The sequence below is a fragment of the Paramormyrops kingsleyae genome, chromosome 9 (genome assembly GCF_048594095.1).
Source record: "Paramormyrops kingsleyae isolate MSU_618 chromosome 9, PKINGS_0.4, whole genome shotgun sequence".
NCBI classification, from domain to species: Eukaryota; Metazoa; Chordata; class Actinopteri; order Osteoglossiformes; family Mormyridae; genus Paramormyrops; species Paramormyrops kingsleyae.
The window spans coordinates 27,024,720-27,051,797 of NC_132805.1; the positions used below are offsets into that span (position 1 = coordinate 27,024,720).

The 27,078-nt window shown below is 41.5% G+C and overlaps 1 protein-coding gene across 8 annotated transcripts; it reads right to left on the bottom strand.

The window, feature by feature from the left end:
- Positions 1-3,667: 3,667 nt before the first annotated feature.
- sim1a (SIM bHLH transcription factor 1a) lies at positions 3,668-24,405 on the bottom strand. Of its 8 annotated transcripts, XM_023806179.2 has the most exons (12): positions 24,212-24,405; positions 23,221-23,833; positions 19,031-19,113; positions 17,598-17,687; positions 17,319-17,427; positions 17,084-17,169; positions 16,603-16,802; positions 15,976-16,082; positions 13,167-13,314; positions 7,526-7,688; positions 7,041-7,413; positions 3,668-5,989 (listed from the first exon to the last, which is right to left on the bottom strand). In XM_023806179.2, the coding sequence occupies exons 2-12, from the start codon at positions 23,393-23,395 to the stop codon at positions 5,325-5,327; spliced, it is 2,199 nt and encodes a 732-aa protein (XP_023661947.1). In that variant the 5' UTR covers positions 23,396-23,833; positions 24,212-24,405; the 3' UTR covers positions 3,668-5,324. The 8 variants fall into 8 exon arrangements, with proteins under 8 accessions (XP_023661947.1, XP_023661953.1, XP_023661951.1 ...); XM_023806185.2 differs by lacking the exon at positions 23,221-23,833 and having other exon boundaries at positions 17,598-17,653; XM_023806183.2 differs by lacking the exon at positions 23,221-23,833.
- Positions 24,406-27,078: the final 2,673 nt, after the last annotated feature.

A 27,078-nucleotide genomic window follows, 5' to 3' on the forward strand; every position in this document is an offset into this window, starting at 1 on the left:
ATCAGCAGCAGCCGCTGAAATGTACAGTTTGCTCTGGCCTTAGAAAAAAAAAGGAGGCTCCATTTTATTTTGAGGGTCTGGAAACCTTACAGAGGCCTTGTGTGCCCCTAAGTGCGGGTCCTGTTAATGATTACATCACAGCAGGATGCTATTACAGGTAGGTCACACATGGAGGGCTCCTGCGGGACTTCATGCTCAAGCAGAAACACTCAAATACGGATGCCAAGCCTCAAGGCGACACCAAGACCTGTTTTACTGACTGTTCTGGGGGAAAAAGAGATTCTTGTGCGAGACTTAATTTGCCAAAATTCCAAAATAGTAGTTAATCCAAACAGAACATGCCCCCAGATCCCCCCCCCCCCCCCCAAAAAACTTCTTGCTCACTGTCTTTAATGCAACACAACTGATAAAACACTAAGCATTTTAAACATGGAAAGCGGGCACTCAAAGTGGAAGACATTGTCATCTATACCTCGCCTGGAGAAACATCAGATCATTAAAATGATCTCACTTCTGGTTAAAGATGTTTCAATGGTGAGAGAACCTTACTGAAGAGCAGAGTAGGGCCAGAGCGAAAGAGCAACAGATGAGAAAGACTCTCACTGGCCAGATGAAGTGCCAACCTCAGTGAAAAAAGAAAACACTGACAACATTCCTTTTCTGGCAGAAATTTCTGGAGACAAATCTCCCACTCGGCATGGGTCAGCGCCCCCCATAACAAGGATAGAGTAGAGCCACACCCATCAGAATTCACTAACCTGGAATGAGCACAGGGAGACATGTCAGAGCCAATCAGATATCATCTTAGAAATGTCAAAGCCAATCAAAAATTCCACATGCAGAAGAGCCAAATCCACACACAGTCATCCCAGTGGATGCTGGCGAAGGAACAAGACAGCATCATAATTCCTAATACCTTTTTCCACCTCATTTTCTACAAATTGTTGTCAGATGGCCTCCGTTGTTCCTACGGCAGGTTTGTAAAGGCATCAGTAGTGTTGTGCATTTGTATAACAGCTATGACAGAGGTTAGACAGATGAGTAACCTGAATTACCTGGAGTGGAACCTTTGTGTTTTTTAAAGGTAGATCTGCAAAACACGTGCTAATTCTAATGATATCAGGAATACTGAAAAACTTATTTGATTAAAAAGGTTATGCAGGTCTGTGCCATGTTACCATACGACAGGTCACACAGTTGAAAAACTATCCTGGGGGCAGTTGGTAATTGACACATGCATATGCAAGGCTTTGGTCTCGAGAACTGAAATCAATCAAGGTGTTAGAGAACCATGTCAAGACACAAGCACAAGCAGGCTGCCTGTGTCTGGGCTGCTGTGCTGATTGCCAGCATTTGAGTTCCCCGCCAGACTGCTTTTATACATATGGATATAATTGTGTGCCCATACGAACTCTGAATGCAATTTACAAATATAAATTACACCCTAAATGTTCTTGTTCTGTTTCTTGGGAAACAGCATCTTTGAAACCATAATCTAAAGAATTTTGATGTTACAATATTCATGTTCAGTCATCGTTCATGTTTAGCTGTTTGAATTTAATCAATTAAATGAAATATGTTCTGTGTTTATGGTCCACAAATGAACAAGTTGTGAGTCCATTCTAATATTAGATGAGCAGAATCTACAAAAACTTATTAAGCTTTCCATACGTTGGGATAAACTATAGATCACATGGTACGTGTGGGTTTGAAGGACTGATCTCCACTGGTGTTGTCAAAATTTTATCTTTTTAATCCTGCCTGGAAGGTAAATGGAAATGACTGAGTCATGGGGTGAGGGGGACTGGTGGCAGTGCTGTACGGCTGTGTTTATACCTCCCAATGGCATTGTGGGGATACAAAAGACAGACTGTGAGAGCAAGAATAGAGAAACTGCACAAACAGAGGTGATACATTTGGGCTAATGGCAGAGCACTTTGTTTGTCCAGCTTTAGGAACTAAACTTAGCAGCCACCATTTTTTACTAACAATGAAGAATGAGAGGAGATGAGAGGTATCTGATTTTGTCATTTTCGTTACTATTCTGTATCTGATGAATTTCTGTTGTCTTCTGTTGTCTAGTGAATAACTTAAGTGCTTGAAGTCTGAGTTGTGACATCAGAGGGAGAGACAGAGAGGGCAAAGCAGTGGGCAGAAAAAGATATGGCTAGAAAAACAGGCCCAGCTCCCAACTGATGTCCAGGCCAAGGGAGCAGAAGCATCCTGCGGGGGCATTCCCAGGAGCCGGAGCCGGAGCCGGAGCTCCGCGTGGAAACATGTCGTCAAGTCATACCGCAACACAGGAATGTCCAGACAAGCAACTCCAGGAGCACTGAGCATAGCTGAATGTCACAGCACAGGAATCACGAACTCGGCACTGAATACTAGCACTGCTAAAGTATCTTAATATCCACCGCTGTGAAAAAAAAACCTTCTGATTTTCATTTTCCTCTGTACACGGCCTAAGGAGAAAAATCCATTCTATTTTTACAAAGTCTTCAAACTCACTAACATTTCAATTAATGGTCAGGTCTCACAGCTTTTTTCATTCTTAATTCTTCCCGTCTCGCTAAGCCTGGCTATTGTAATCTCTGAGACACCGTTATAATTTCCTTGTAATTATAATTCATACCTGCCTAACAGTGCATTCAGACCTTGCTATCACTGCAAAAGGGAATTTGTCCAGTGGCCAGAAGTGAGCCTGCTGTTCACACTGTGTTGCAGAAGGAAGCCACTGGAGCTGTTGAGACAGAGGCTGAGTACAGGAAGACGCCCTCTGCCACCCCCACATCAAAGGCACATTCCCCCATTGCCAGTCCCCCACGCCACCCCACTCTGCCGTTTTGGCAGCCTTGGTGTCTCTGGAGGAGGGTCAGGGTGGCTCCACTGCGATTTGGCTGGAGCCAGCTACTGGCCCGTCTGAGTCTGCTGGCAGGAGGTGCGATTGTGACCAGTGGACGGCAGCTGAAGAGCTCGGTGCCAGTCCCTCATGGCTGCGGCCTGGCCTGCAGGCACGCTCATTCTGTGAACTGTAGAACTCTTCCCTCTATGAACTCAGGGCTGACATATTGACAGGTCCCTCACACTAAGCAGAACAAATTAGGAAGTACCTGGCCATCAAACACACACTTGTTCAGCACTGAACATCACCACCTGGTGCCAATCGCCATACCTGCCTTTACTGCATCATAAGATCACCTGACAAAATTAGCCAATGTCGTTACCTTCTTTCCAACATAGCCAGGCTGCTCCATGCTGTCTCTGGCACTGCGACATATGACTGGGATGGAACTCATGCAGATGTGTGTGCATATATAGAATATGCATGTAAAGCCTCGATGACCCCAGATATTTCATTAATTAGATGTTTTTGATTATTGAGGTTTTAAGTCAAAGCCTTGTTAATGTTAGCATGCGCTGACGTTTAAACCTGGAGGTTTGAATTTATTTGCGTCACTATAAATGAAAACGAACATCACCGTCTGTATAATTCAAATATGTTTTCATTAGAAATACCAAAAAGGGTAAGGGTGGAGAATAGACAGCATTCTGGCTGGCAGAGGGAGCAGGCAGGCCCGTGGAATCAGTAAAGCAAACAGCAGGACTTTGCGCTCTTGGCGGTTTCTGACAGACCTCCCAAGTCAGCTGACCTCAGTGACCTGCACAATCGATTTTCATCTGTTCTTTTATTAGACACACATATATAATGTAAGATTACGAATTGAGCTGTTTAAACTGATGTGAAAAAAAGAAAAAAAAGAGTGACATTGGCAGCAAGAACAGCGTTTGAGGTTTAGGGGGTATTTATTTTTTTGGCTGATCTGAGGTCTTTGTTACCAAATCTTAAACCAGACTGACAAATGATGACTGTGTCATAAATCTTTTACAACTGACAGCAAGGCAACACAAATGCAGGAAATATATTTTGGGTTTATTCTAAGCAAGATGTATTATATTACGCCTCAGATTAAAAAAATACAAATAGCCTAAATCCCAAATCAACTGATGACAATATATATCATCACACCTTATGTATGTAGGCAACTATTCAAGGTCTATTATTTTTTTCTGTAATCAACATCCAATACACTTTGAAATTTCGGCAGTTCTCGGAAATTTTGGGGCTAAACATTTTCAGTGACCTCAGACACGCACTGCCTTTCAAATTAAATAGGATACATTAAATAAATCAGAAATTCCAGATTATGTTCATTCTTGTATGATATACTGTAGGTTCTAAACAATAAAAATGATTTTTGGAATAAGATAAAATAAGGTTTTTTGTTCTAGAAACACACAAAAGAAAGCAGAATTTGTTTGATTGCAACTATATTTGAAAACTGAAAGAAAACAATTTTCATTCACATAATAAATACATTTTTTTTGCACTTGTACTTCAAACCTGAACATATTTACATTATAAATAAGTCTAAAGGAAAGTCACCACTTTACAAAGTTTGAGAACAACGGCAGCCAAACCAGCCTTCTACATTTAAATATAATTTTTTCTTGTGAGGGTAGATACAACAGACACGCTGACAGCCTGATGTATCTGCTGGGGACACATTGCTCAACCAAGGAAACTGAAGGAACGTCAGCCAGAAGGTTCAGAAACTACGCCCCCACCCCCCCACGCTGGCCGCAGCAGAGACTCTTCTCTCCTCCAGCTCTGGCTCCACCTTCATTTTCGCATCCATTTCTTTCCCAGCTGCAAGCCCCTCCCAGCCTTCAGCCCCTCCTCCCATCCGACGTTCACATTCAGGAAGCTGGACAGGATACTCAGCTCAGCACTTCCCAGTTCACTCCCCTTCTGCTCCCTTATAAAACCAGTGGATAAAACAAAATTACATGGCTTACTTGCAGCCGCTGAAATGATGCCATTAAAATATCTCTATGGTGGCGACTGTCTGACCCACACAGTGTTACTCGCATTCGCCTCCTGTCTGTGCCGATGATTCATCCCCACAGTATTCAGATGAAACCATGTTTGTAGGTGCATGTGGATGTGGCCCTGGGGACCACACCGGCTCTGGGTAATCTTCGACTCAGGAAGGCGGCATAAAAAATGACCCATGTTTCATAATTCATTCTAAAAGACACCCAGGACACCACAAACGTGAATTCAAACTAAATCTGTCTGTATTCAGCACAGCCTCTAGTTCTAAATCTTGACTCATTTTAGTGCAGGACAGAAGACCCATTACCCAAGATGTAAAGAGGTTGGGAAAAAGCTGATAAAAAAAATTTAGAAGAGAATTTTTTAGGGGGTTGGAGGACAATGGATGGGACAGAGAGTTCTAGGGTCTGCGCTCAGTCCCTGAGTGTCAGCTCCCATTAGTGATGATGACTGACGTGCCCTTGTGGCCTGGTGAGGGGTCAGCTGGCATGCGCAGGTGAGATGCCACGTCGTAGTGGGCGCCCGCACAGCCTAAGGAATACCCGCGGAGGGCCTCGCCGTCATACAGATGGTCCAGGGCATAGCCTGTCAGCGAGTAGGCCGCGTGCCTGTCTAGGTACTGCCTGGGGTGGGCCGCGGGGTAACAGGACGGTGACAGCTCCGCAGGCAAGAAGTCCCCGGGCTTGGAGAGCCTTTCGGAGGCAGGGCTGCCCATGCGCGACAGGGGGGCGGGGCTGGCACCAAGTTCGCGGCCGATCGGTGGGCTGGTCGGCTTGCCGTCGCGATGCTGCAGCCGCTCGCAGGCCAGGCTCGTGCTCGCGCTCCGGTACACTACAGCCCCTGGGGGGAAGTCAGCCGGGAAGGGGGGCGCGTGGGCCTTGGCCAAGCCGTTAGCCGCCGTGGCCTTGCGGTGCTGCAGCCGGCTCTCCTCCTCCTTGATCATTTGCTGCGTCACGCGTATCAGCGTCTCCATCTTGCTGGGTTCTGGCGGGCTGCCGCGGAAGGCCTCAGTCCGGAAACGGTCCCCCGAGTCACTGGCCGAGCCCCCGTCTGGTGAACTGACCACACTGTCCTCGTCCCAGTGTCCCCTAACTATGGAGGGGAAGGACAAATTCACACAAACTGGAGAATTTTTCAGAAAAAAAATGTTTGTGTTGACCAACTCCCATCACCTTAACTTTTTAGGTATATTAAAATTATGTCATTTGTTACTCTTATTTAATGATTATTTTTAACATTTTCCCGACAGAGATAGCCAAAAATAACTTAAAAAAAACCTACATAAAATGTTTTCAAATCTTTCAACTTTATTGTATTAAAATAAAGTTTGTTGTATTATTACAGAAATAAATACATGATTATATCATAAAATTAACTACCCCAGAGAGAAGTTGTATAATTTGAGTGAGTCTTCAAATTAATTTGAAAAATTAGAGAGAACTGAAATGTTACAGTAATGAGTTCCATACGTAAAATATAGCTGCATTATGCACACAATGACAACGCTTTTCCACTGGCATACAGGAACCGAGCTGTACTGTGAAGACAGACTAGTTACAGCGCAGTTCCAGCTTGCTTTGGTTTTCCACTGCAGAAGGGTCAGCTTGGTAAAGGCTTTGCCGGAGGACGTAAAACCAAAGAGACACTTATTTAATGTTCACACGGTGTACATCATAATTTACTATGTGCTAATTTCCACCAGCAACTCTATGAGAATCACCGTGTTATGTTAGTATCAAACACTAATGGAATTAACCTTCACTTGCGTAAATTTGCATTACGAATCCATTCTATTCAGCCCAACTATAGTACTTTTTTAAGTAAGAGATTGGAAATTTTCAAGTTCTTTCAAGTTCACCGGTACATTGTAATGTGTGATACTACTAATAATAAATAAAATGTAGAATATGCCCTTTTTTCCTTCAGATAATCCATGCTCGTCAACGCAGAACATCGGTATCTCCGTGAATTTCGATAATTCAGATAGTGGTGATGCAACCGGCTCGGCTTGGTCATACTTTCGGCCCCACTAGTAAGCGGGGCCACGTCAGTGTGGGTACAGCTCGGGGACGGTTCGGTTCCTGGTGGCAGTGGAAAAGCGGCATCAGTCTTGCGAGAAGCCGCCCCCGCCTCTGGGACTCACCATGAAAGCTCTGTATAGAGGCGATGTGCGGCATGCTGCCGTTGAATCCCTCGCCGTTCTCCGGGGACGTCTTGGCCACAGGTAGCGCAGAGCGCGGCGACGCCCACCAGCTGTCCCGGCCAGGCTGCGGCGTGCCCAGGAAGTAGCGGCCGGCCTCGCAGCGGCCGTGCTCGCACGGCTGCCCGTGGGGATCCTCGTGCAGCGACAGGCCGTAGCAGAGGGCCCCGGGCTCCAGGGGTTGCCGGAAGGCGCAGGAGAGGTCGGGAGCCTCGCTGTGCTCCAGCAGCTGCGGGGAGGCCGAGTCTGTCAGCGGGCTCCCCCCCCAAGGGCTGTCCTGGTCCGATTCCGAGCGCTCCGTGTGGAAGCCTGTGTACTGTGGGGACAGTGATGCGCATGATGATGGTTAGCACACAAATCCCTTATGCAAGAGAAGCAGGAGGACGTAAGAGAGGAGAACGTGCACTGCGGAGCTCACTGGGACCCACCTGCGGGTAGGGAGACAGCCGGGGCTTGGTCTTGGCCCGGGTCAGGCGGGTCTTGCTCCCCTTGCGGCTCTCCGCGATGGTGGTGACATTGCTGGTGTAAAGAGAGGCTTTCCCAGATGCCACCTGGTCAAGCGACAGCTGTAGGCCCTTGTATTCTGTATCCCTGTATGTGTACGTGAACAGAGACGACACAATTTCAAAAATAATTTAAAATAACTCATTGACAATAACATACATGATAATAATCTAATAATAAATCACTGCAAGAGTACAGCCATTAAATAAGTCATTATCTGCTTTGGCTGTGTAACACCAGCTGTTCTACAAGCATAAACATCTCGACTCAGGCTAGCTGGCCTGTCTTTAGCCTGCATTTATGTCCCAATACCAGATGGGGGAGCTGTTCGGGACATCCCATTCGAACCTATAACTCTACACCACTGAGGTACCCTTGAGCAAAAACTGTTCACTAAGCAATTAAATTATTATTAGTGTCCATTTTTAATGTATGTTAATTTGAGGAAAGCGGGGAACAGAAAAAAATCTGGATATGGGCGATTAAAAATGATACAATAATGCAGCTGTAGGAGGGAAATGTGATTATTAACGTAAAAATAAGTACAAAGTTTAATCAAAAGTTAAGACATAGTGTAGCTGGTTTACACTTTATCACCCAAACGAATTAAAAGTGAGCATTACTATGCAGAGAACAATATTGCTGTGTTCTATAAAATAGTATGAGATATAAAAACACTGACACAAACAAAAAACACACGTCTACACATCTACAAACAAATCTAATAATTCTAGGTCAATATTTCATTGTTTTTTTAGAACATTTTAATATATTAAATGATTGTTTCTCTGAGGTACCGTCTGTGAACACGATATCTGGGAAGTCATTCAGTAACAGGCATGATTACGACAAAGACAAGGGGATTAACAGAGAAGTGCAGTTATGGAGTAATTGTTTTAGTGAAGTTAGATGAGTAAGGAGACATATATAATACAAAAAATACAGCATAACCTACAATGTTTCCAATACAGTATTTATGACAAAGAGGTTCAAAGTCAAATGGACTGTTGTTAGATTAATGCAAGTAAACATCACAAAGCACATCTTATCAGCAAAATGGACTGCAGACATAAAAGCTAAAACTGCTATCATTACCACGCTGGAATGTCCACTTTGATAGCATAACCATTCCAGGGTCACAATGAAACACACTAAAAAGAAGCAGTTGAGTAAACTCCAAATTAATCTTGACTAATCACTGCAATGTTCAGACCTCAACCCAATCAGAAGATTTCGAACTCAAACAAGCGTTTCATACAAAAATGATATCTGTCCAAAAAATAACAGAAATTATTCAATATTTTGTGCCATCGCTGAGTTTCAGTTATATATTTGTTAAATAGTATAATCAAACTATTACACAAGCACTGTTCCCTGTTAGAGCAGGCCTGCATTATACTTAACATGCATATCTCAGCATACACCAATCCTTCTTCCAGCTGCATATTCTGTACAGAGCATGCGGTGGCATGCTGGTCCACTACAAAGCACACACACACACACACACACACACACACACACACACACACACATGTTAGACACACCACACACACACACGTTAGACACACCACACACACACACACACATGTTAGACACACCACACACACACACACACACACACACACATGTTAGACACACCACACACACACACACACACACACATGTTAGACACACACACACACACACACATGTTAGACACACACACACACACACACATGTTAGACACACCACACACACACACACACACACATGTTAGACACACCACACACACACATGTTAGACACACCACACACACACACACACACATGTTAGACACACCACACACACACGTTAGACACACACACACATGTTAGACACACCACACACACACACACACACATGTTAGACACACCACACACACACATGTTAGACACACACACACACACACACACATGTTAGACACACCACACACACACATGTTAGACACACACACACAGACACACATGTTAGACACACCACACACACACATGTTAGACACACACACACACACACACACATGTTAGACACACCACACACACACACATGTTAGACACACCCCACACACACATGTTAGACACACACACACACACACACATTAGACACACACACACACACACATGTTAGACACACACACACACACACACACGTTAGACACACCACACACACACACATGTTAGACACACACACACACACACACACACACACACATGTTAGACACACCACACACACACATGTTAGACACACACACACACACACACACGTTAGACACACCACTTTACTGAGCTGCATGTCTTTGGGTGACATGAGGAAGCCAGAGGTCTGAGAGCAAAGACACAAACCACAGGGAGAGGATGCCAGTGGAACACAGCACACACAGCACACACAGCACACACAGCAGGTGTGGAATTCATGGCTGTATCTCAGATCACTGACCCTGTCTTATAAGAAAAGACGCACTCCGTATATAACCAACACGCCTACAATCTTCTCTGGTTGTGTGTCTCTCTATGTGTGTGAACCGCACGTATAGACTCATTTCTCTATAGGTTGGGGGAAAAATACACACACACACACACACACACACACACACACACACACAGGTTTGTAATAATATCCTTGTGGGGACTCTCCAATGATTTCTAAGGGGAGAACTCCAATCCCAACATGACAACTTTAACCCCTACCCAGGCCTAACCTTAACCATAAGTAACCGAACTAAATAAACGTTTTTTGACTGCATTCACAGATCTTTGTGGGGTCCTTGAAAATGGTCCCCACAATGTCAAAATACCAGGTTTTTATCACATTGTGGGGAACATTTGGTCCCTGCAATGTAATATATACACAAACCATACACACACACACACACACACACACACGTGCACTGGCCATGCCAGTAAGACACTGTTACCTATTTCACGTGGAGTGACAGACATAACAGAAGAGCCACCTTGCTTGTTGCTGACTTAGACTTTGTGCTGCTTCTCGCTCCTCCTGGATTGTGCAAAGCTTCCCTAAGCTTACGCCAGAAGGCAAGCCGTCCCTCCAAATAGGCTGTGAGATTAAGGCCTGCGTTCGCCAAACTGAGACTCACAAGCAAATCCCGTATGCAGCACAAGGAGAGAATTGATTTCCAGTAAAACAGCATATAGATTTTACTCCCCGTGATGAATCAACAGAACCTACGACAAGACGACTCGCACCAAACACAGATGTGTCGAGTTCCGATTTAATTCAAAACACCCCCCCCCCCCCATTCGAGGAAGGCATGTCAAACTAACACCCCCAGCTGAAATGCTTTTGGCCTGTCCATACCACAGGGTTTGTTAGCTCTGATAAGCCTCAGGAGCGAAACAAACGCAGGGGCAACCAAAGGCAGCGCCAATGGCTGTGTACACAGACGTGTGCCGCCCCCCCCAACCCGCGATAAAGGCCTCAATGGGAGCCAGACACCATAGCCTGCAACTGCCCTACCAATCCTGACAATGCTATCAAGCAGACATATTCATCTATGGGCTCTTTCCCGCTTCCTGTCTGATTCTCACAGGATGACATGCAGTCACTCGCACAGCTTTGTTGGCCGATATCGAATTTACAAAGAAGAAAAAAACACACACACACACATACAGTCCTGACAGTAGTTAAAAGCCAAATGAATGCATAGCACACAGTAAGGTGAAAATGTAGCAAGAAAATAAACTTCTTCCTTTGGTACAAATGCAAAAAAAAATGTTACTGAAACAAAGTTTTTACTAAAATTAGTAAGAATAGAATTACATTTTTGGCTGACTGCGGTTGTTCAGAAAACTCGCTGGTCCAGCCATGAAATGTAAAAATATTTTTTGGACCCACTGTGCCAGCAGCTGACCCGGCTTTCAACAGACCCCCAGTCGGAAGTGGGGTGTGTGGTAAGTACTGCAGCCTGTTCTCTGTTCCGGGGGCCCGACCCAGAATAAGGAAGAATATTCCATATGTTCTAGAACCTGAGCGGAACAAGTTCCAGCCAATCAGAAGTGCAGAGATTCTAACGATGTTTAGGCAGTTCATCAATTCCTAAACTAAAAGGCTTAACAGACCACGTTAGTGCTGCATCTAACCTCTTGTCTCTCTGGTTCCACCAGTTTTGTTGCAATGAGTGTCTTATGCATGACCACATTCAGAATGTCTCGATATGTAGAAGCATCACCTGGTTAAATAAAACATAAAATGCCACGTAAGAAAAAAAAAAAATCTTTGCCACAGTCTGGAATCGTCCAGGAAGGCAGGCCGTGATGAGGCTGCTGTATATCTCATTATGTTTATAACCTATCAATTAAGGGCCATAAACACGTTTTTATGGATATGGTCGCCTCATTTGTATTTGCCACATATGGCATAATTACCCCTAGGCTAATTGCAGCATGAGCACCAGTCTCTCCTGTTTAATGGACTGTTTTATGAGCCTTGTCCGTTTATCCTCAAGTTACGCATCTGTAGCAATACTGGGAGACATTGTGATAATTATAGCACTTATGGTGACAGAGGTGACTCCATAGAGGCAATTTTGACACCTCTAATGCACACTTACAGTTGTGTAAACTGCTGTATTTTTACTGTCAAAAGCCAAGCTGACGCATTTCTCTGCGTATTCACAAAGTGGCCTCATACTCGCTCCCACAAGCTGCTTTGAGCAATGACACGAGAAGCGGGATTTCTTTGCCTGCTTGGTGGCCCAGCTCTGTCTTTGCCGCGACCCCAATCAATCACTACCTACTGTTCCAGCAGCTGTGTCAAAAACAACAGATGAAAAAAAATAAGTGACACTTTCATTGTCATTGTTGTCCATCCTCTTTTTTAAAAGCACTTTAAAATTCCCTGCATTTTAACAATTTTCACAGAAAATACATTTTAAAATAGTATAAGAAACATTATAGCGATTTCTGTTCCTAGATAAGTACTGCACACACTTGTTTTTTGATGTTTGCAGTTTATGACTAGATGCGACATCGTATGTAATTATTTAAGTAAATGTATATATTAATGAAATGTGAAAAGTATCAAATTGTGAATGTTGTTTTGTTCATTTTTCTTTTTACTGTGCTGTAAGTAAATATGAGAAAACATTCTTCAAAACCATCCATCCATCCATCATTTCATGGTAACCCAGTACAGGGTTGTGGGGCTATTCTCCCCATTATGGAACTATGAAACATCCGAAATAACTAGCAAATTAAACATTCAGTTTCTAGAAAAGAAATGTCCAGATATTTGAGGACTGTTTTACAGATAGATCGAGAACCACAAGGGTTTTGCCTGAAGAAATGGCCTGCAAAGTGAGGGAGCAGAACAGAGAGACCATGAGGAAGGAGAGCAGGAGATCCAGGGCCAGACTAGCTAAGGGCAGCTGGCTACTTCCTCGCATTCTCGGATCTACCATTAAGGACCACACGTCACTTCCTGATTTATATATGCAAAACAACACAATATTCGTTAACGACTTGTGCAATGCTAATGTTTTTTGTCTGTCTTTCTCCAGAGCAGACACAATTGACAGCGGGTGGGACTCACGTCAGCACGTAGTTGACGCTGACTATGCAGTGGGGTCTGGAGGAGCGGCTGTTGTGTACGATGGTAGCGTAGCTCTGCACCCAAACCCAGCCGCCCTGCTTGGCCAGGAAGCGGTAGTACTTCGTCGTCACCTGCCCTTTGACCAACACTGAATCAAAAGATGGGGGGGGGGGGGGCAGGTTATTAGTGTGACGATGGTGCGACAGTAAGATGATCCGCACAATCACTACACAAAGGGTTCACCATGTATTATCTAACAATTCAGACATAAACAATACGCATATTCACTGATGATGCATCTGACTGAGAGGAGTATTGTAAGATCTGCTGTGTACATGTGAGGACACCCCAGGGCAAGAAAACAAGCCAAACCCAAACTGCAGTGTTAAGCTTTGGCCCCTTCTTTGCCCAGGAGTGTAGTAATACATAAATCCTAGTTACTCAGGTCCTTTACACATTAAATAACAATAAATAACATTAAGCAACTATTGTAATATGACTGTTTCTGCATTATTACTGAACTATAACTACACATTTACATCATTGTATTTTCTTTATATCAGTTTTTTTTTTAATTCATATTCTATGCAATTACACTTAGCAGGTAAAGAAATATGAAATGAGATTTAATTGACCCCCGGAGGGAGGTATGTGTGTATGTGTGTGTATGTGTGTGTGTGTGTGCGGGTTGTCCCCATAACGTGATAAATATCTGTTTTTTTCCCTTATGGGGACCGGTTTCCTGGTCCCCATAAGGGAAAACTTTATTTTATAAAAATCAGTGACTGCTATGAAAAAATTAAAAATGCAAAAACTCTTGTATTTTGTTTGGTTACTTATGGTTATGGTTAGGGCAGGGTAGGGGTTAAGGTTGTCATAGTTAGCGTTAGCATTTTCCCCATTGAAATGAATGAGCGGTCCCCATAAGGATATGTTTACCCTACGTGTGTGTGTGTGTGTGTGTCCGGGTGATTCACATAAACATAACCTAAATTAAAACAAACCTAAATCAGATGAATGGCCATTCTGTAAAGATTCAGATTTATAGTGTGATTCGCACAGGGTTACTATGTGGACAGAAGCCTTATGTCAGTAGGTAGTTCTGCCGTAGTCTCACATCAGCAGTCAATACTGCAGTGCTTACGTGTGCAGACAGTGCTGCCTCATATCAGCGGCCAGCTCTGAAGTGCTAAGACGGGCAGACAAACTAGTGGACATTAGTTCTCCGCACTATAGCGCCAAGGTGGGCAGTAACAGCCATGGCTCAGCAGTCAGCACTGGAGGGGCACACTGGGAATCCAAAGCTAGCAGCAGTCAGCACTGCAGGGGCACACTGGGAATCCAAAGCTATAGCAGCAGTCAGCACTGCAGGGTCACACTGGGAATCCAAAGCTATAGCAGCAGTCAGTTCTGCAGGGGCACACTGGGAATCCAAAGCTATAGCAGCAGTCAGTACTGCAGGGGCACACTGGGAATCCAAAGCTATAGCAGTAGTCAGTACTGCAGGGGCACACTGGGAATCCAAAGCTATAGCAGCAGTCAGCACTGCAGGGGCACACTGGGAATCCAAAGCTATAGCAGCAGTCAGCACTGCAGGGTCACACTGGGAATCCAAAGCTATAGCAGCAGTCAGTACTGCAGGGGCACACTGGGAATCCAAAGCTATAGCAGCAGTCAGTACTGCAGGGGCACACTGTGAATCCAAAGCTATAGCAGGAGTCAGTACTGCAGGGGCACACTGGGAATCCAAAGCTATAGCAGCAGTCAGTACTGCAGGGTCACACTGGGAATCCAAAGCTATAGCAGCAGTCAGTACTGCAGGGGCACACTGGGAATCCAAAGCTATAGCAGCAGTCAGCACTGAAGGGGCACACTGGGAATCCAAAGCTAGAAGCAGTCAGTACTGCAGGGGCACACTGGGAATCCAAAGCTATAGCAGCAGTCAGTACTGCAGGGTCACACTGGGAATCCAAAGCTATAGCAGCAGTCAGTACTGCAGGGGCACACTGAGAATCCAAAGCTATAGCAGCAGTCAGCACTGCAGGGTCACACTGGGAATCCAAAGCTATAGCAGCAGTCAGTACTGCAGGGGCACACTGGGAATCCAAAGCTATAGCAGCAGTCAGCACTGAAGGGGCACACTGGGAATCCAAAGCTAGAAGCAGTCAGCACTGCAGGGGCACACTGGGAATCCAAAGCTATAGCAGTAGTCAGTACTGCAGGGGCACACTGGGAATCCAAAGCTAGCAGCAGTCAGCGCTGCAGGGGCACACTGGGAATCCAAAGCTATAGCAGCAGTCAGCACTGCAGGGGCACACTGGGAATCCAAAGCTATAGCAGCAGTCAGTACTGCAGGGGCACACTTGGAATCCAAAGCTAGAAGCAGTCAGCCCTGCAGGGGCACACTGGGAATCCAAAGCTATAGCAGCAGTCAGTACTGCAGGGGCACACTGGGAATCCAAAGCTAGCAGCAGTCAGCGCTGCAGGGGCACACTGGGAATCCAAAGCTAGAAGCAGTCAGCACTGCAGGGGCACACTGGGAATCCAAAGCTATAGCAGCAGTCAGTACTGCAGGGGCACACTGGGAATCCAAAGCTAGCAGCAGTCAGCACTGCAGGGGCACACTGAGAATCCAAGGCTATAGCAGCAGTCAGTACTGCAGGGGCACACTGGGAATCCAAAGCTAGCCGCAGTCAGCACTGTACTGGTGAGGTGTGCAGGCAGTTCTACACCATGTAAATATTATAGTGTTAAGTGAAAGTTGGACAGACAGGCTAGCACAAATGCCCAAAATCCAGTAATAACTCACACAAATGGTGGGCACAGCGAAGGTGGAAGGTGTCACAGCTGTGGACATGATGGTACAGGGTCTTCTCAATTAAGTCCTGGGGTTCATAGCCGGTCAGCTCCGAAACCCTAGCATGCAGCACAGGGAGGCAGGGGTGTCATACGGCGCCCATTCGATTTCCTCCTCAACATTGACTTTTAATATCAATCATGCAGCTGATATAATTTGCAACATAATACTGTGTAAATTTTTACTCGTTTCACAGAAAGCCATTTATGTGCTACATTTTTTCTTCAATGTCCAGTTCAACAACATATTAGCTGAGCTCAAGTATGACACAAGTGAAACATTCACTATATTCAAAGGTTTAAATAAACCGATAGATAGATAGATAGATAGATAGATAGATAGATAGATAGATAGATAGATAGATAGATAGATATACAGTCAGACCGGTTGACAGAGATAGACACAGATAGACAAACAGACAGACAGAGACAGACAGAAGATATCCCCACACAAACACACACACACACACACACAGGGAGAGAGAGAGAGAATATTAACAGCATATGAAACAAACCACATACATGCACTGCCATACACATTAAAGCTATAGAGACAATAGAACCAATATGCAGGGCCTGCCTGGAATCCAGGAAGATGAGCTTCATGTCCAGACTGGCGCGGAACATGAACATGTTGCTGTGAAGCTTGATCTCGGTGACGGCGCTGGGCGGCAGCGAGTGACCCACAGCCACCAGGCCCACGTTCTGGTAGCACCCATCAAACGGTGACATGTCCAGGCTGTACTGCCGGATCTTGAGGTAGCCACTGCAGTGGATCACCTTTGGGATGTAAGAATGACCCTTAACAATCCATTCCATTATGATTATTTGAAAGCAGTTCTGTCATCATCCATCTATCTATCTATCTATCTATCTATCTATCTATCTATCTATCTATCTATCTATCTATCTATCATGTTTTCCTTTCTGGTGATTTTATAAATACTTATTTTTTTCTATAAACACTGTCAGTTTCCAGCGCGTGACTTGCAGCGTTTACCCCAGTCATTAAGGAACCCCCATTCATGTTTCAATAAACAAACATCTCAAGAAAAGAATACCTTATATCCTCCGCAAGTCAAGCCTGCGTTCCTTTTCGCTAGCACGCACTTCATTCTCAAGAAGAAGGAGCGCTCCATTTCATATTCTTCAGAAAGATTAAACAAATCAGTATTTCAGAATGCGAAGAAACCAGCATCACGTTCTTATATTAAGTTTCACGGCTGATGTTTCTAAATGTATGCATATACAGTCCATTCCTTGCGAAATAATTTTTTTTAATGTCGCATGACCTGCCTTGCACAAAGTGGGAGTGATAAGGCTGATGTGCCGTTAACACAGCCGTCATTTCGTCGTGGTCTGCCGGATGGATGTACTCATAAATGCTATTACCGGTTAGCTCTACCTGTTAAAAGACACTTTAGTTATTTTTCCAGTAACACATCATCGCACTGTTTCGGGTAATTTACTCATAAAACAAACTAAACAAGACAACGAACAACACATCTTTTTTTAAATACACAAAATGGTCAGAGGTGTACTGTTGACCGGAGGAGGATTTTAAGGGCGACGTACCTGTGACAGGCCCAAATGAACGGAGGCTGTTTCGGAGATGTACATAATTTTTCCATCTGGGGCAACGACAAAAATGAATCCATCTAATGTCTGTAATAAAATAAATATATAAATAAAAATACAAATATACACAGCGAGAAGTCTAAATATAATGCAATACTAACCACGTCGCAATGTCATTGACAAATATTTAGCTTAAAATAATTGTACAGGAAATAATTTCCGGAAAGTACCAACATGTTTATATCAGTCATTTGTATTTTTTTAATGGTTTATAAAAATATTTTTATTTTGCTATCTAAATGTACAAAAACAAGCTTTTTAGTCATTTTAGTCCTATTCAATGTATTTAATAGGACACGGCAAGACGTCGTTTATTAAGTTATTTTCATACATGCAAATACAGAAGGTGACGCAAGTACCGTATAGTGACGAAAACATCGCCTGTAACAAAAACGTAAATCCCAAGGGATTCAGGCGTCACTGTGGATCCCAGCGAACGTGGCCGTAGCTGACAGCCGTAACTGACCCACGCATGCAGTTAACGACAACTTCAGTGCGTACGACGTGTTCAACTAATTGGATCACCCTTAATTGAGCAGTTATTAAAATAAGCTCCTTGTTTTACAATTTAGCTGATTGAATGAAAGATATCCTAGTTTTATACTAATTAAACAGTTTATTAGTGATGTCTAATACGCTGGCGAAACAAAGCTTTGAAAGTGAAAATGAGACATAGGCCTACTTGACGTGTAACACATAACGTTATTAGCATCGCCTTTTAATGCCACAGTTCGCGTTGATAAAAACAAACAAATCAATCTAATTTTAAAAAGCTAGTACAAACAACGATAGGCATGACACAGAATATTCAAATACGCCTATGTGAAATGTTTTCTGAGAAGCGCTGTACGGGGTGCTACAGTAATGCAGAGCACTAAGGCTTTCAGGGTAATTTAGCGTCGCAGATATAACTGAAGGACATGCCTTCATGTTGTTAAGCAAAGCTGGAGTGAAAGAACGCGGCAGAAGATTCAAACTCGGATTTGAACCAGGAAATCCACAGGCAACGAAACGACGATGATGTATCGTACAATAAAATTCTTCTTGTTCTTATCATTATTAATAGTAGTAATAGTAGTAACAACAACAACAATACTAATAGTGATAATAATAATGATGATGATTATTATTATTACAATAATAATAATTTAGGTCTAATAAAAATGAAATAATAATGAAAAATGCCAAATACACGAAGTAATAAATACACATACACAACATTATAAGAGAATTTAAAGAACATGACATTAGAAATTTAATTTAAAAGCCATGCCAGTGGGTATAGGTTGAGAATTTGAATTTTGTTGACTGTACAGCGCTGATACGCATATAAGACTAAACACGCGCCAGCACACACTGGAAATGATTACCTGGAGCAGATGCGATCCCAGTTCTCGACCTACATTGTCAAGAGAACTTGTGCGACTAACGTGCCCCCAAGATTCTCCGAGACCTGTAATAAGAAAATATATTCATTATTTGTATATTCTACTACAGCTGTATATTTTATATTGCATCTTATAATCACATAATCACCAGTTTTTTAAACATAGTGACAACGTGGCATGTTGATGGCGTAAATTGTGTAAAAACTGAAAATACTTGTTTTTTTTTGTTTTTTTTTAATAAACAACTAAATCTAAATCAAATTACGCATCTTATGGTTTATAACGCAAGGAAAATATTTTCAAATTCACAATAAACGTTTTAGAAAGGTGTTGAAAATGTAAATCGCCTTTGTATATATAACATACCCAAAGGAACTAACAAAACTCGATAAAGCAAATAATAGTTGCCTTCCGCGGGAAACCGAAGCAATCCCAATTGAAATGCAAATCGTACAAAAACAAACATACGCTGAGCAAAGATCAGACTAAACCCCAGCTCCCCATTTTAATATTAACCAAACATGCACTTCACGTTTACAGAACAGAAACAACCAAATTATTCCTCAACCACAACTCAAATAGCCAACCTCTTCAGCTTAGAGGATGTAGCGCTCCTAGAAAAGTAATGCATTAATAAATAGTTAACGACTTTCAAAGCAGAACTGGAATGAAAACAACCAACCCGCGAATAAGAAACGGACAAAAAAATTCGAGTAGTGCAAAAAAAACACACATCACAAAAAACACACAAAAATAAATATAATATTGCAAATAATATTTGTGTGTGAGAATTTATATAAACATTTTACAAAATTTCTGCATATATAATTGAATAACTTTTTGTCAAATAAGTTGTAGCCACGATTTCAAGGTATATATATATATATATATCTTTTTCTATTATTCGGATCTACATGACTATTGGCCCTTCTATACTATCACGATTTGTTTCCCTACCCTCTCTGAAACGATCGGCCTCTATTTAAGTGACTATAATACTATTAGTGAAAGATATACTTATCATTTGCACTTAATTCTGTTAGCATTCTCCCCCTTTTTGTGCTCGTCCACAATAAAATGGTTTAATTAACGCTGACCATTGAGCGCTGCACAGGCCGCCGAGACACTGAAGAGTCTGTTTTATTATAGTCTTTGTGAGAGCGGGAACTGCGCTTTGAGTTTCCGCACTTGACCTACCGCAGAAGGAAATTAACGCCTCCACAATAAGTCTGCCTAAATAATCGGAAAATCAGTTCTGCTTTGAAGTGCATTAGATTAGGAGTATGATCTAGGCGATGTTATCCTGAAAATATCAAAAGAAGTGGAATGCGCTCAAAATAAAAGGCAGTGACAGGTTGCTTACTGTACCTCCAACCTCGGGGTGTTGAGCTTTCATTTGCTCAAAGAAATACGTTGTATATTGCATTGCTTCGGGATCGCTTTTTCATAATTACCTTATTTAAGGTCAACCGATTAGATCAAATTGTTACCGTGTTCACGGTGGTTTGGGTAGTAGGAGACCAGTAGGATTACTTTATTACTTCAATGACGATTATCACAACGATAACAACACTGATCAATTATGGTAAACCCGAATTATTACACAATTTAAACACAGTGAATAATTGTATAATAAACGATACTATTTTGACATCGATACTGTAAATCAAAATGTTACTTTGGCCCACTAATTTCGCCGTGTAATTAGTCGGTATTTTCTCTACTGTAACTAAAACTCCCTACATTTTCAAAACAGTTTTCTATACTTACGGTTTCAATGAAATGTACAATATTTATTAAAACTGTGCCCCTTTTATTATTAAAACGTCGACTTTGATATTGGGTTTACTTGTTTAGCATTACAAACGGAAAATAATTGTAATTTGTTGTCTGCAGTAGTTAAAATGTGTTCGTATCTTATAGGAGCACGAAAACAGCAAATATCAAGTCCTGTCGTAGTAATATTTGTAAACGACACAGACAAAATAATATGAGTGATCAGATATTACGTTTACCGCTATCCGTGTGCAATAATAGTCAATTGACAGTGGCTAAAACAACAAGAATGATTTAATGAAGTTACCACATGGTTCTCAATGCCGTGGATCGTAAAACAGTCCTCTAATGGGACACTCCACACTCCCTCCCGCGCGACAGTATCTTCAATCATTCATAAGTTTATTTAACCATATGCACCACCACCCCCCCTCACACACACACAGACACACCAAAGATATAAATGTCTGCATATCTGTCTGTATGTAAGCAAAAACTTCCACGCGCCAACTAGGCCCTATTTGAACTGTCCTTCATGAATTCGTCAAATTTATGTTATGCACACAATTTACAAACACAAAGAATAATAGCTATTTCGTACAACGTCTAGTTCAGCTATATATTATACCATATAATGAACACCCCCCCCACCCGGTAATGTTACAAAGGAGAAGCAGTGAGTTTCTGTAAATGCATAGCAGAGAAAATGCACAAAGAACTTATTAGACGCTATTTGATTTGGTTATTTGGGTTCTCCGCATATATGGGAAACAAACTGTGAGAAAAAAGTAAATGACAATTAACAAACTTTAATCTTGTTTAAAGAAAACATAGGTACTGTAATAAAAATAAAAATAATAATAATAAAAAATAAACACCCGCGTGAGAAAATGCATTAGGCGTAAGCGTGATTTTCTGTACACTGGAGTTTATGCGATATTTTGATGCATTTTCCGGCACTGATAAACACGTTAAACTTCTATACTGTGTAAGTTCACCGATCCATCATCCAGCAGCTTATGCTGGTCAGGGTCGCCGAGTCACTGTTCACGTATTTTAACAAATACGTTCAGGTATATTTAACCGTTTAAATTGTTTCACATAAGTTTGATATAATTTTTATTTAAAAATTCTTTTGGAAACTAATTTCCTGATTATAGGTCAAAAGGTAAAGTGGACCACAGCAAACAAGCGAGTCAGATAATTTATGTTAATTTGTTTTTCTTTTCGTTTTAAATTTCTCTTATTTATTGAAATGTTTTGCAGCATATATGATATCTCAATAAATAAATATAGAGACTAGGAATGCAGACTGCTTCAGCACTATGCGCGTGCATTAGAAACACGGAACGACAGCACTGTTAAAGTATTATTTTGATTATTCCCCGACGTGATCAGGTCACACAGTCTGGGCATTTCCTGTTCTTATTTTTTTTCTTACATAAAAGCCTACTTTAAGATGCTCTTCTTCTAGCAGCAAGTCTGCACTCTGTCTTACAAGGCTCTCCATATGGTTCGTCTGATCAGACTGGGAGCTGCGCTGGCTCCAGTAATTTGCGAGGCTCGCTTGCAGTCACGCAGAAAAGTAGCCCATTGAGACCAGGGGGAAGGTGAGAAATCACAGCTAATCGTCTTCCATGAGCATCATGGTCGCCTGACTCCGAAACGGAGCTACATGGATACACACGTGCACATGTGGTTTCATTCAGACATTTTAGCCTCTATGTCCGGAAATGTATTTATCACATAAATACCTGTAACGCAATTCGTGCACTTCGTAGCCATTCTGATACTATTTTGTAAGATACACCAATAACACACTGCAAAATGAATATCGTACTTAGATTTAGGATAAGCGCGTATAGAAAACGGATGGATGACTGTGAATGGATTTCAGTCGTAGTTATCTGGCATTAAGAAAATAGTGGGGAAATTTCAGCCCAATCCAAATGACCTGTTTTGTCACAGGCCCATGGAATAATGCTAAACTCAAAGCATAACAAAAGCTACGCTCTTCATGGATATGGGAAGTACATAATCTATATATGTTAATCTTAGTCAGTCCGCAATATTAAAACATCCAGAAGGCCAAAATTGTGTTTTCTAAATATATATACAGATGTAGTTTTGGTTATTTCAAACGAGTCACTTCAGTTTCCAGATTTCAAGAAGAATCTTGCTATTCAAATTACCATTATACTAACACCGCATCAGTTAATTTTACTATTTATCATCGTATTTTTGAAATTAATAACGAAGGTTCAAGATACAGTGTACTGACCACAAATAAATACCATGCAATTTTTTTTCGAGCATATATTAATATAATTTTAGGAAAATGTTATGTTTCAATGCTTTCCGGTCTGTTAAAATTGTCATTCCAAATATCGTCTTACCTTCTGGAAAAACAATTCTCATTTTTAAGTAGCTGGTTGTCAGCCGGATGATGGAGGCTTTATCTAGCTGCGACGTGATGGCCGAAGGCAGCGGCAAGAGTTTCGCCAGTTCATAGAATTCACTATTTTCCTTTTCCCGTCTCGTTCGGGCGGCGTTCTTCGATTTTTCTTTCATCGTTTTCTCCTTTTTGTTTTGTTAATAATTCCGTACGCTTCAATTAATACATCCACCATCAAAAGCAGGTTTCGCGTACATTTCTGATTTTAGCTCATTTTCGCAGAATACTTTGCGTCTATCATGCCTTCAGACACTTGCATGAAAAAATGCATATAGTTCTGTTTTTCACACGTTTTCACTGCATGTCTATGTAAAGCGTGATCTGATTCATCCCTCTAAACTAAATCCCAAATGAGTCCAAAGTCACTTCCAGGCCGCTGTTGGGAGTCTGTAAACTTCATATCCTCGTCGGAATGATGCACTTTGTTGGAGCCATCTTCCGATGCATTTTACACTTCATCGATTGAGGCCCGACAGATTTTTATGTTTACTGTATTATCAACACCAACTGGTGTCTTCCTCGACGTTATTGTAAACCAGACACCGCAGGTCCAACTAGAAAACGAAAAAAGAAAACGCACACATGTGCATCCATAGCTCGCAATTAGATATCAATGTAGAAAACATGCGAAACACCAAGTCTTCTTCCACAGCCCTGTCAAAACCGTTTGTTATTTCGCAGGAACACATTTAAGGGCGTTTCAGGACATGTAGCGACAGGTTAATAAATATATATATTTCCCATTAAAAAAGAAAAATATATCGTATAAAGCACAAAATTGGTTCCGATCCGGCAGTAATACAACATATTCCGATTGGCATACTGCATGGTTTAAAATATCACAAAAATACCTGGCTTCCACAAAGAAAAAATGAAATATAACCGATTGAAACGTGCTATTATAAAATTTAAAACATGCACTTTAGACTCACCTCAACGTGCCGACAGAAACCCAACTTTCATTTTGACGCGGGTCCGTGGAGATTTAACCTCACGTTGACCGAGTTAACTTATCGCACCGGTTACTTTACTCTCAGCTCGCCTCCGAATTCCACCTGAAGAGGCAGGAGGAGACGTTACTGATCGCACATCTCTAATTTAGGGATGCAAAAGTCTCTCAACTGGTCCCCACCCCTCCTCTATTTGAAACTCTCAATCTCTCTCGTTCTTTCGAAGTACTGCCCACCCCCAATATTCTTTCCGTCACCCTTGCTCTTATTGGGCAGTAAGTGTTGAGGTCGATTTCCCTATTGGGCATTCTTAATATAAACGTACGAGGGCTTTAAGAGAAACCGGGATTTGTAAAAAATACTAACCTATGACCTCCGTAGAAATCAACCTTGAAGGAAATATGGACCGACACTATTCAGCTTTGGGCTGGTACAAACATTCGTTTCATCCATGTCTCTTTTCAAATCCACAGACGAGATTTCTGTACTTTGTTGTGCTTCATTGGGAAATGGCGAAAAAAACAATTTGCACTTTTTTTTTGCGAGATCACAACTGCAAAATGGTAAAACACACAAGACGCGATTTAAGATTTAGTATGATCATATATATATATATATATATATATATATATATATATATATATATGAATATGAATGAAACCGTAAACCAATGCATCTTTTTTCCAAGAATCACAACATTGGTTGCTATATTTCAGCAAATATATATATAAATATTTATATAATATATATATATATATATATATATATATATATAATGCTGAAATATAGCAACCAATGTTGTGATTCTTGGAAAAAAGATGCATTGGTTTACGGTTTCATTACTTATAGCATGGGCAAAAGGCATTTTACATCATTCAGTCAAATATGTATTAAGAAAATCGTTGTGTCTTACTATTTACAGCATACATATGACGTATACTATTGAAACAGAATCTGTAGAAAGACGGCTATTAATTCCTACATTGTGATGTCTCTATAACTTTAAATTAATGGCCGGTTTTACATGTAAAACTTCATTTATAATTCGCTTCATAATTTTCTTAAACATTTAAGTTTAATTTGACTTTATTGTTACAAACATCAGACGTTTTTCTGGTATATGATAAATGTATTTATAAAGTAGGCAATAATGTTCACGGTCGCTAAACAGATTTTATGCCCAAACTGAAATATGTTTTTACCGATGGATATGTTACATACTTCGGTAAAAAACAAAGCCTTTTATATATGCTACAAAACGAGATTAATTTCAGTATTTGTACTCGTGGCTTCTATATAGGCCCATTTCACGTAAAAGCACAAGACATGAATACAATACAAATTAACAACAACAATGATAATACGACATATTATTAAACATAATTTCAATTGTAGTCGAAATCGGAAAATTATTTCTTGAGGCAGTATTCCGAAAATGTACATAAGAAAAGATGTCTGTTTATTTCACAGTAGGTTATATATCCTTTCTCAGATATGCACGCAGATTTTAATGCGACATCCACCTGCAGCGAGCGAGGTACAGAAAATCAGCCCGACTGTTGTACTCGCACGAAATTGTTGACGCCGGTTTAACCTTTTCGCAAAACCCGAATTTACTGCTAATTAAACGGCGTCTGTGGAAAAGAACAATTGAAAATACTCTACATCATGAAATCTGTGCAAAGGACTTAGAATATCGCCCTAATAAAATGTTATTTCCATTAGAAACGCAATTCATTATGAGAGCACGTCTTTTGTCATGTATTGTGTTAATTACATAAATATGGGGAACTTCGCTGTTTTTGTTTTGTTTCTTATTTTTACACAAAATGATTCATTGAAATTTGAAAATAGAAAGATGCCTGGACATAAAATATTTAAAACCAAGTTGGAATGTGCAAGGGTGGGTGTGTTACTAATCAGTCACTGTTTACTATAGTCTTTGTAAGATCAGGATAATTTAGAACGAAGCCATATACGCTATGATTAACTTAATTAAAAGATTAATAGCTAATAACGGAATAATCGGAAATGAAACGATTCGAAAGCTACGTTTATAAGCGCTATTGTAAAGTAGCAGCATTGCAACCACACTGGTTACAATGAGCGACACGCTGCATGGAGTGCGGGAGTTAGAGCGCGTGAAGTGTGAACACGTGGCTTGACGCAGGAGTTTGCTGGCTGAGTCGCTACGAAGGGCTCAAAGAAACGTTAACGGATTTCCGCAGATCGATTGCGAACTTGCTCGATACAACCACAATCAACCTTGACCACTGTTATTTGCTTACTCTCACACATCCGTTATTGCTTTTGTTAATCGTTGCTATAGCGACAATAAAAAAGAATTACACGTACGTGATAATTACACAATTCTCTAGATTGCGTTGGAATATGCTTTTGGAGTTCAGAAATATAATTAAACAATTATGTACCGGATGCGGCCTGTGTGAGTTGTATTTGTCTTGTTAAACGTTTTAAAGACATTATTTCCAAGTTAAAAAGGCAACAAATAAGTGACGCAACATAAGCATGTCTGCTGACACCAAATTAAAACACACTAACAATATTAATAACAGCCGGAATTCCTACATTTTATACGTTTTTAAACTGATAGACCTCTGACTTTTGTAACTGGAGATGGACAATACCAGAAATAATTCTATAGATCTGTAAGTGCAGTAGGCATGTAAAAACACCATCTTTATGAAAACAGAAAAGATTTAAATAGTTTTTTTTTTGGGGGGGGGGGGTGGGGGGTGGTGAGGGGGCTGGTACTTCACGGAGTCAGAGGTTTGCAACAGAAAATACCTTTGATGAGCCATAAATGACCTTCGGCTTTGAAGACCTGC